Here is an 11,820-nt window from a genome sequence, read left to right as displayed (position 1 = left end):
ATGAATACACCTTTCGCTGTCACCCAGAGATTTGCCCAAAGTAACACGCTGACACAAAACAAGAGGATTTGGATTCACCGAATCTACAAAATTCTCTCGATATAATCATTATTTGAACATATAGAAACATTGTTGTTAGAACAGCCTAAAAGAACGGCAGCTCTGACTGAAGCATGAAGCAATCAGGCAACCTATAACTATATTCTCTCCTACTATCATACTATTTGAGATGGCAAAGTTCGTTTCAAATACTACTAGATTTAAATGTGCGCCTTGGCGCACGATCCCGTGAAACTCGTGCGAATGCAAACTCAATATAATAACGCTAAAATTAGGTGATATAATGATAATATATTTTGAGGTTTTGCAAAATAAAATTGACAGTACAAAATTCAGATAGAGCACACGAAATTACAAACAGTAATAGTATAGGTTTAGATCAAAACACACTGCTCTTTCATACATAAGGTCCTCTTCCATACATAAGGATGCATGAGAATCTTCAAGTTCCTTCACTATGATATATCCAAACCATCAGAAAGCTCAGTTGGTAGTAATATCTCCTGCACGCGACAATTTGTCCATCCTTCTCATTCAGCTATCCCAGGAGACATTCACGTCCAACCTACAATAGTTGTCCCTCGGCACCCTCCTCTGAAATGATTGCATTGGTTTGTCATGTGCTAGTGAAACACATATGTCCAAAAAAACTCGGTTGCACTCCGCACGTATACAAGTGAAGATTCAAATGAAAAAAGGCTGTAGAACACACCTTATATCAATTAATGCATGTGTGCACACAATGAGCGCCATGGAACATCAAGTATTTGTCGTCTTGACCTTGCATACCCTAGCCAAAGTTGTGAAAAGAACATTTTTGTAGCATGCCACAAGCTTGTTGCTGTGCAGGTCAGCAGATAACTTCTCTCCCAAGTCTCACTCTTGGCGTTATGAGAAGCCTCTGGCTCTCCCGAGTGCCCAGCAAAGATCACCTTCTCCGCCATGGCGCCGCTGAATTTCAAATGGCAGTTTTCACAAATCAGGGTGAGTGCTATTACAAAAATCTGAACTCATCAGGACATGAAAGAAGGCATCGGGGGTCTACTGGCTCGTGAAAGGAGGACACTCAACAAAGAGCGAGGGGAATGGGGACTGGACAGAAAAGCCGAAGCAACCGTGGCCAAATGTTTGAGGCACAAATGTGGGGAGCTGCAACAGCATGTGATGGTGCTCCACCTCTACTGCTTACTCATCCTAGTCGTCTCCTCGGCAGCCACGACACGGGAGGTGCTGCACGACCTCAAGTTCCAAAAAATCTGAAATTGAACCTACATATAGACAATGTTGTGTTCCACCAATGTACAAATTTTCAACTCGAAATACCTTATATTCTGGCCGGTTTTATGTGACAGTGTCAAGCATTTGGCCATGGCTTTTGTTTACAGTCATAGCATAGCACAAGCATACTGGATACTGGCGACACGGTAGTATAAAAGGCCAGCTTGTCATCGGAATACATTCAGCATTATACTTGGAATAATACATACCCGGACGAGTTTTCAAGCATGATAAATGAACTAAAAAATAAAGCTTTTGCTCTGATGAAAAATCTATGTCCGGCAACAACGTTACTTGTCTCATCATTTGTGCGAGAAATCGATGTTCTTGTGGTTAATTTCAAAAACAAAACAGCTAACAAACAATTACAGTAGAAACTTAAGCAACCGATGGAAAATCAGAAAATTGAAGGGACAAGTAAACGATGTCAAACTATCATTTTCCGACATCAGCATTTCATGTCATTTCATCCCACCCCCAAACTGTCCAAAGTTGCAAACTAAGCCAGTAAAAACAGAAACTGAATGAGTTGAAACCAGAGAACCATGTAGCTTGAGTTCAAAAGGCTGCATTTTAGATTAAACCAATAGTTTTAAGATGCATATAGATTATATTCGTTAATCTATTGCTTGTCTAAAGTGCTTGGAAACACACATTGGTATTTGAATGTCATGTAGGCAGGTGCTTTTTTAATTTGACTGGTGTACTTTGCTGGAAAAATGTTTAGCTCAGGATTACACAAAGGAACAACAGATTTTGAAATGAATGTTCATTAAGCTTGATGTAGAGTATGATAAGAAACCAAATGGTAATAACATTAGTTTCTAACTGGTAAGGACAACCTTCTCTCCTTGGATAAATTAGAATCGACCTAAAAAGCTTCATAAAAGGATCACACCAACGGTATTTCTATATGCAATGTACAAACTAAACCATGAATCCCTAGTGTACCTAACACCTCATAAATGCATTAACAGAAATGCTTTCTTTGACATTTTTACAAAAGGCCACCTAAAAAGGAAGAAAGTGATGAAGTCTCTTTCCAGAATAAGGAGTGCACAATACTAAGGGAATAAATAAGAACGTTATACAAAAGAAGATGTTCTCTTTTTTAGACTACACATGAACCAGTTCAGAGAAACAAGCAGGCAACATATATAACATTCTTTGGCGCCACAATATCAAGGAAATATATCGAAGTAGAAGAAAGTTTCGTATTGATTCTGTACTCGTAATGGTTAGTTGGGTGGAGAGGACAATACCTTGCAGTAAAATTCAGAGTGACAACAATCCCAATATATTTTTATAACATCCACATATTGATAAGAAGACCATGGCCTGAAATTATCAATCAAACAATAATGATAAGACAAAACCATCCAAGACAAATTATCCAAAAAGGTCTAAATTCGAACAAAGAGAGAGATTGCAGCAACTATTAATTCAATTGTAGCTTTAATCAGTATAGGTGTTTTCTCAATTTCCTAATATTCAGTTCTACTTGAAAAAAGAACCAACTCAAAAGATAACAAAGCTTCATTGGCATGGCACACATAACTATCGACTACATGGTTTATGAAGATTTGTGCATAGCACGAAAAATGATACCTACCATCCGGTAGATGTTCACGATTCATGCATTAAAAGTAATTCTTGGTTCAGATTTGTATACACCTTTACACATGTTATAATGCTTAACATGCATGAGCTCGGTCTAGGAAAAATTGAAAAGATGCACTAATCGTATGGAATTGAATAAAGAAGGTACAGAAATATAAATAATCAACCTGATCTGGTAGGGAAAATGGCATGCTCTTCATTTACATGGAAAAAGATACAGCACAAATACTATTTGAGTTCAGCAAAGATTAAAATCTCCTAGCGATTCATGAGAATATTAGGAAGCTATAGTGCAAAATCTTCCCAGGAAAATATAGTCTAATTTATAAACGAGTAGGTGCAACATTTTAAAATATATGGTTAACCACAAGACCATCTATCCAAGAAGACAAAAGATGGGCACAGGCATGCACGTGAAGATAGTAAAGCGAGGAACTCATTGCTCGGGCTCCGCATGTGGTAAAATGGTTCTCCATCTATGATAAAAAAATGAAACAAACATATTATTAGCTACAATAATCATTGTCCATAATCTAGCAAAGCATCAAAATCAATAAGTAAAGGAAGGATAACTTTTTGAGACCTGAGATATATTTACAAACTACAATCTTTTTGGTCCACATACATAGAGGACATATATATGTAATCTTTCTCTTTGTGAGTATGCATGTTAGAAACATATTACTATATGTAGATTGGATTGACGCCAGACATGCCCTCGCCGCGGACCAACTCCCGGACTACAGGTGGTTTATAGGTCTATTCCTCAAATGCTACTGATAGGGTTACTTTACCTGATTGTGGCCTCAAACAAGTCCCTGGATCATCTTATTCTAAAGACGCCTACTGCCACCATTTGCGGAGACTCCCGGTTGGTCATAGTCGTTGAGCGACACATAGAATATCACCACCCGGGCATCATCGAGATATTTCCAACATTTGCAGCCCTTGTTCATGCCCTTGGCGTTTACACTAATCAGCTGATATCTGAGTAGCTTTCTTGGGATAAAAAATACTGCAGATATCCAAAGGAGAAATTAGTTCAAAGAAGAGAGCCAAGCATTTCAAATTTGCACAAAAAACCGCTTGCAAGTTTGAGTAAAATTTGCAGGACTATATGCTTAGAAGTATTGGAAGGAAAATAAACTTGGCGTGTACCATATAATCATGTGTTAATAATAAATAAAATCAATCTTGTACTACTAAAATGAATCAAGCATGTGTCAGATCAAATGCAAGGGAAATAGGGAAAACCTCGATCTGTTTGATATCTCCACTCCATCTGACGTTTTATGGTTTGTTACCTAATACAACCTGTAGCAAAATACAAAATGACCAAAACAACACATTCAAGTTTAAATCTTCTAATATGCAGGGGATCAAACCAATCTCATCATTAAAGAGCAAAGTTTCATACATTTCAATTGGTCCGAGGGACAGTTTGAGCAGTGCCAACCAGCAGGGCAAGCTCGGTTGCTCTGTTCATCATGATGCCAAGCCCCATCTTCAACACTGCCCACTGATGTCCTTGATTTTAGAGATAGTAAGGACACAAAATTAGGAAAATTTAAGGGGAAAAGAAGGTAGTATTCAAGCATAATAAATCAACTCACTGTGAAATCAATGTCAAGCATATAGCTGCACACGAATAGTGTCACGGCATCAACCTAAAGTACGGAACAAAAATATCTGACTCCATCTAAAACAAAAACTGCATGTGTCAATCCTTTACATTCATAGCATGTGGCAATGTACATCTTTACCTAACGCCTTTAGAGTCAATGGCTTGTCAAGTGTGCAGCTGAGATTCAAGTTCATGGTGCATCATAGCTGGGGACGTCTCGCTTATGTCGAAACTCCACGAACAGCCGGGGATACCTGCCACAATATTTTGAGTTCTACCTCAGTACATATTACTGCTTCTCAACCTCCTACAAAATCCAAAACAATAAAGCTTGGATTAGCAAGCAATTATCTCATGATATGGATAAATCTAATATACCAATCTAATGATAAGATTTGCACTCGGACGGAGGACAATTTTCTTCTTCTACTGATTACAAGGCAATCTTAGGGAAAAGCTTTATAGAAAAAATCCAGAGAGTGGAGCACAGATTATGGTTTGGCTTAAGGAGATGGTAGGGAAAAATATTAGGAAGCACCAGTAGACATTGAGGTACTTTGATTTACAAAGCATACTTGGATTACTGGTGTCACAAAATCACCAGAATGGAGAAACCGGGAGTACAAATCGAGTGCATGCCTTCATGGGAAATAACCTAATTTGATCTTCTAATTTCACAAGCCATCACAGGCACCACAAGTATCACGCAAATAGAAATCTAGTGGTGGTTCTCGCACGGGACTGAGAAAATAGGTGGGAATCACGTGGAGAGGGAGAGATGAATCTGGCTTGGGTTTCTCTCACCTGAGATTTGAGCGTTATTCACCTCTGATCTCTCACTTCTTGGCTTCATTTGGGTAAGATGGATGTGCAGATCCGCAGATCTCGGCCGTCTTACTCGCAGCCGGCTAGCGGAATGGCGTCGTCGTCCGCGAGATGGAAACCATTGGGGTGGAATAACAAGCTGCTCTTGGAGCGGGCGCCCCGTCTTTGCTCCTCCACCTCTCGTCCCGAAGCACCGCCCCTAGAGCACCCATCTGCTCCACCTCCGGAACGGCGCGAGGAGGTCCAGAACGGGGGCGTAGCGTGACCATGCCGGCGCCGCTCCTCTTGGCCGCCCCGTGCTCCGCCTCTCCGCCGCCGGCCCGGAGCTCGCGGCGCCGTCGACGCCCTCCTCGCGCCACGTCGACGCACGGTTCAAGGGCAAGCCCGCCGTCGCGCCGCCCGCGGTGGCCCGTCACTCGCGCCTTGCTCGCCGCCGCGGAGGAGGTCGCCGAGATGGTGCACTGCTCCTCTCTCTCTCGCATCAACCGCCGGCGCTGCTCAAGGCGGCGAATGGGGAGCGGGGATTGGGGAGAGGAGAAGAGGCGGCTCAAGGCAGGGGAGGCGGGGATTGGGGAGAGGAAGAGAGGCGGGGATTGGGGAGGAGCACACGATGCGGCAACACCGGGCCGGGAGGGCTTTTTAGTGACCCATGGATAAAAAGTGGGTCTGCGGGAGGGCCTCAGCGCCCTGGACAGAACGACGGCCGAGATCGCGCCACGTCAGCTCGATTGGACGGCCGAAAATCCAAAGCGCTGTGAGAGCTCCATGGGGGTGCAGCAATCATACCGTGAGATGCCATTCTAATTTATGAACACACAAAATATATTTCTAGCCCTACGGAAACACAGTATCCACTATGCACACGAAAACAGACAAGGCAGTACGGACAAGAAAGAAGAAGAAAAAGGAAAGAAACGCATTAAAACGGGGGATAGCTCCGCCGTAACCCACTGACGTTGGCGAACAGCCCGACAAGCTCTTGCTTGTACGGCAGATACGATCTCCTCCGGCCAGCAGCGCCGCCGCCTCCCCCTCCTCCTGCTCCTCCACCACCTTTGCTGTAATAGCTCCGTCCACGGTCACCGGCGCTGACAGCTCCGTCCCCTTTCCGGCCGCTCTCGTCCTGGTTGGGAGGCCCAGACCCTGAGCCAGCGCTGAAGAACACGAATTTCTCCTTGCCGTCGCTGTGGCTCCGCCCCACGAAGCGGTCGCTGATGCTGCGCCACCGGAGGACCGACCCCGTGGAGCCGCTCTTCCGGCACACCCGTGGGGACGCCGGAGCGGACTGCCCGGGCGCCCAGAGGCAGTAGCTCTCCGGCGCCACGCCCTCCAGCTCGCCGCCCACTTCGTCCGGCGGCGCCGGCGGTGGTCGTTCCTCCGCGTCCCTCTGCCTCGCACGGAAGTCCCGCTCCTCCAGCAGGAGCCGCCCCAGCGGCAGCCGCACGGTGGCCGTCTCCGGCGCCGGCGCCGGGGGGGACGGGGGCCGGCCGAAGATGGGGTACACGGGCACGATGCACCCTTCCGCCGCGAACGGCAGAGCGGGGAAAGTGAACCCGCCGCCGTCTTCATCTCCCTCATCCTCGTCGACGACGGCGACGTAGTCATCCGAAGATTCCGGGAGGTTATGGTGGTCTCTGTCCTCCATGGCTCTCGCCTCGCCTTTTGCGTTTGAAGGATGGCTAGATAATTTGATCGGTGGCTTTCCTTTTACTTGGCTGGCCTGGGTCGGGGTTCCTTGTTTGTATCGGCCTGAGGCCTGAGCCGGTGGCGGCGGGAAGTGAAGGGAGGGCGATGTGGCATGAGCGCGCGATGGAGATAAGAGGGAGCGCAGCTGGAAGCTGACTGGTGGGCCGTACCAAGCTTTGGAGACCACGCGTCAGTGGGCAGGAACTGAATGGATGGTTGAGGCGGTAGCTTCGATTCTGCGTTTGGTTGGCGGCGTGGGACACGTGTCGCCGCGCAGTAAGGTGTGAGTGAGCCCGTTCTAGAAGTCCGAGAAACACGAAGTGAATGGAAGGGGCGAGGCCTTCATTTCGTTGGCAGAAACGATCCAATCCATTCGGGGCTTCGGGGAACCCAAAAACGAACTCTGTTTACTTTTTGTTGGAGGCTTGGAGCCATACATATCTGATATATCCGAGTTAGGGCATCTTCAACGAACCAGTCGTATTTTAGCATTCGAAAATGTTTGCGTACGTCTGTTTGCGTTGACCGTCGAAATCGATCGCGCGGCCATTTACGTCGGGTGGCTCCAGCAGCAGGACGTATTTTTTTCTCGAATTTCCATTTTTTATAACATGAAAATATAATTTACATAGTTAAAAAAAACCTAAACGTCCGCGCCTACTGGTTCTCCTCGTCGATGTCGATCACGACGAGCTCTGGTACCATCCACGGCCAGTTGGAAACCGGCGGAACGTACGGCGGGCGCGCCGGCGGTGTTGGAGGTGCTGGAGGTGGAGGAGCCCATGCCTATAGCTGTGGCGGAGGCGCCCATGCGTGTGGCGGAGGTGGAGGAGCCCATGCCTGAGGTGGGGCCCCCACGGGTTGTATGGCGGAGGTGGAGGCGGCGGTGGGGTGGCCGAGTCCTGTAGCGCCAGTCGTAGGGCTTCATCCTCCGACAGGCCCGGCGGCATGATGCTGGTGGCGTACCGGGGCAGCGACGGCTGCACAGGTTGGTCGTTCACCGAGACGAGGACGCCGAGCCTCACGATCTCGTCGTCTGTTATGTTGTCCGGGTACTCAAACTCCCGGCCCTCCGCCATGGCCAACTGCCATTCGTGGAAGATGCACGCGACGTAGTCGTCGCTGTCGTCATTGGCCTCCTTGTTGTGGTACGCCACCGCCTCGTTGTAGTCGTCGCCGTGGTCGTGGTCGTCCTGCGTAGGCGTCGGCGCCTAGTCCGCAGGCATCGACGCCTGCATTCTTCTTCGACGAGGCGCCGGTGGACGGTCGAAGGGGAAGTCCCTGTCACCCAAGAAGCCCGCCCTCCTCCTCGGATCCCTCTCGGACACGAGATACACGTGACAGCTGCCGGAGTCCATGTCGTAGGCGGGATCGGCGCGGAGGTCCGGCCGTAGGTACTGCCTCCTTCGCCGGGTCTCGGCGCTCATATTTGGCTCGCACGTAGGCACGGAAGGGACGGGCACCCGGCGGTAGCTGAGTCGCCAGCCGCCAGGCATGTGCACGTCCCCGCAGGCCTCACACGATGTCCAGTTCGTGTGGGGACCCGGCATACCACTGCATGGTGTAGTATGGAAGTCTGACATAACACCAATGAAACACCGTTCCATTAGTATTACATCGCTCAGAGTGGTACAACAGAAACATATGCGGGTCCAAGGCATGTCTATAGAATTACACACAGACTCTGTTACATAAGATCATCACAGCCTCCTAATTTTACAATGAGGTAAGACTGCAAATAAACTCCGGAAGAACGACTCGTAGTCTAGTCTTATCACTAACTCTACTTGTAGAGGTTTTGACTATTTATATAGGCTATGAAGAGATTCTAGCTAAATAGGAGCTAGGTTTAGGAAGCTAGTTCCTTTCTATTGCTAATCTAGGTTTTCTCCTTGTTGGATGTGGTGTCTGACTCTTCTATCAGTTCCTGTCCCCTGAAGTAGTTGTTGACTCCTCGGTCTTCGATTGCACTGTAGATCCTCCTTCGATGCCTCCATATCTAAGCAGGGGATTTAAGAGTCGGATGAGTACGAGCGTACTCAACAAGTTCACTATTAGAAAGAGGTGTTTAATGCACTAGCTACAGCATTAGACCAGAAAGTCTAATACCAATGCAGGTTTTCATAACCATTTCTTCAAAAGGTTGCTTTTATTCAGAAGAACTATGTCCGTCAGCCTTCACCGGTTTACTAGAACTTCATGGAGTTCCTTTCCGGCAGCGTTCGCAGTTCCATAACCCGGAACAGGGAGTGACAGGTCACGATTCATTACACTCTGCAGAGGTGTGTTGCTTTACCCATAAGAGATCTTAACCTTGGTGCCAACCAAGTGATCATTCTCGTCCACACTTTCGTTGGTGTGAGGCCCGGTATAAGGTCTTAGCCAATCATATTCCTCCGCTACCTCGCAAACCCACCCTTTGTTGCAATCCCCGACCCTGGGTCCTCGCCGGTGTACTTATACCAATTAAGGATGGCCCCCGACCACGACAACAGTTCTGGGCTCTAACCAAAACTCCTTCGCCGATAGATGCAACCCATCATAGACCGCATTACCGTGGGGAATTAGAGTGGGATCCCCACCCTCAAGTTGCTCCCGCAAGACACAACTGCTACGGTAAGCGCATCCGTTGATGTACGAGAGGTGAAAATACAATTGACTAGTCCGTCTGAATGGATCGTAGCGAACAAGAGGGGGGGTGAATGGCGCTACGACAAGTTTTAGTCTTTTTCAATTTTTATGCAACGGAAGGTAAAGGTGAGAACTTTAGCAATAGGGGTGATCCTACAATGATTATCGGACAAGTGCAACAAGTAAAGGAATCAACAAGATAACGAGAGTAAGGAGCGAGACAACCGGGGGCGCGGAGACGAGGCGAGGTTTGTTTCCCGCAGTTCCTTCCACAACAGGAAGTACGTCTGCGTTGAGGAGGTGCTAGTCTCACACAAGAGACTAGACGGCCACACCACGAAGGAAGGCCTCACCTTCTTCCTCGAGAGAGCTCCACGAAGGTGCTCTCCCTCTTCCACTAAGACACCGGTCGAGGCGGTGATTCCTTCACAAGGTTGGGGCGAGCTCCACACACAAGGATGCTCCCAACACCCTATGGATCTAGTACATCACCAAGCTAGCCTCCATAGCTGCACATCTCCAATGCTCCACCATAGGAACCCTTCTCCAATGCTCCACCAAAGGAACCCTACCACCAAGATCCACTAAGGAATAGCTAGTATTGGTGAAATCTCTCTTGGTAGAACTATAGATCGGGGTCTCCTCCACCACTCCTCAAAGTTTGAGCAAGATTGGTTGGATGGTGAAGGAGATCCTCAAGGATTAAGCTCAGCAAAAATGGAGGAGAGAGAGAGAGAGAGAGAGAGAGAAGAGAAGAGAATGATGCAGAAGTAATTATTTTCATTCATTTGCGCTCTATATCGATCGGCCTATTTCGTTCATTTCCTAATATCAAGTAACTAATAACTCTCTTGTTCATTTATTTTTCTTTGCCTCGTAGGGTTTGGAGACGGTTCGTAGATGAAAAGGTCGGTGAATTCAAAAAAGAGCTACAATTTAAAAGGTCGATGGGTCGGGACTAGGGATATTCAGCCACAGGGGACCAATCTATGTGGATACTATGTTTGTGAGATGATCCGGAGATACACCTCTGAGCGGGTTCCGTGTGAAAACAATGTCAAGAGGAATAACCTCCGAAAGATGCTTAGTCCAGAAGCTCGCTTCCGACCACTTCAAGAGGAACTAGCTGGATGGTTCGTGAGGAAAGTCATCGATCCTAAAGGAGAACACTATGTAGAGGACGTAGAACTTCTGATGCATTAAATTATGTATGGAAACTTGTTCAAAATTGTATATGCTGGTCATCCGATATTGAATATATATTGTATATTCCTCTTGAATTCTTTTTGGTTCTAATTTCAAATTTGTTTGAAATTGTACATTCATATGCATGTATGTAGTACCGTAAATATGTGAAACTCCTTCAAAATTAAAATAAAACACAAAAGAAATAAAACAATACAAATTAAAAAGAAACCAGGTTTAGGGGGGGGGCTAAAACCCTAAACCCGCTGGCGGCCTTTAGTCGCGGTTGGCCAGAAGAACCGCGACTAAAGGTCCTCCGCCCCGACCATCGCCTGGCGCCCACGTGGACGGGCCTTTAGTCGCGGTTCGTAACCAACCGCGACTAAAGGGGGGGCTTTAGTCCCGCATGTTTAATACCGGTTGCACAACCGGTATTAATGGCTGTTGCCAACCGGGATTAAAGGCCCTTTTTCCACCAGTGTCAAGTTCATCGTTACAAACCAGCTTACATCACGATATAGATATATACATGTTCAACTTGAAGTCCTCATACATGACAACATCCACGATTTTGAAACTTGGTGTTTGCCACTTTCAACCATTCATTTCTACTACCGAAATTTAGGTTCAAAACTCGAATTTGCATACCAAAATCGAAACTCGGTACTTAAGTAGGTACCACAAAAACAAAGTGACAATATGTTGTTGTTGGAGATAGTGCTCTAGAGACAAATAATAATGATATTTATTATATGTCGATTGTTTATAGTTAGTTTCATGTCATGCTATAACCGTATTAAGAGGAAAACATTAATACATGTGTGGTATTGTAAACAAACTGTTATCACCAGAATTTAACCGGATCAGAAGGTGGGCCGTGATTTAAATGGGCTTGGAAGTTATGCACGTAA

The 11,820-nt window shown here is 46.5% G+C and overlaps 1 protein-coding gene across 1 annotated transcript; it reads right to left on the bottom strand.

Moving 5' to 3' along the window:
* Window positions 1-6,205: 6,205 nt before the first annotated feature.
* LOC124667604 lies at window positions 6,206-7,180 on the bottom strand. The gene has a single exon (XM_047204863.1). It carries the CDS (start codon window positions 7,050-7,052, stop codon window positions 6,327-6,329), a length of 726 nt encoding a protein of 241 aa, XP_047060819.1. The 5' UTR covers window positions 7,053-7,180; the 3' UTR covers window positions 6,206-6,326.
* Window positions 7,181-11,820: the final 4,640 nt, after the last annotated feature.

This window comes from Lolium rigidum, chromosome 6 (genome assembly GCF_022539505.1).
Source record: "Lolium rigidum isolate FL_2022 chromosome 6, APGP_CSIRO_Lrig_0.1, whole genome shotgun sequence".
Classification (NCBI taxonomy): Eukaryota; Viridiplantae; Streptophyta; class Magnoliopsida; order Poales; family Poaceae; genus Lolium; species Lolium rigidum.
The sequence above is the reverse complement of the archived record's forward strand: the minus strand, read 5'-3'. Positions and strand labels throughout refer to the sequence as shown.

Bases quoted from the DNA above. Each gene is read 5' to 3' on its own strand.
- LOC124667604 (XM_047204863.1), bottom strand. From the start codon at position 7,052: ATGGAGGACAGAGACCACCATAACCTCCCGGAATCTTCGGATGACTAC.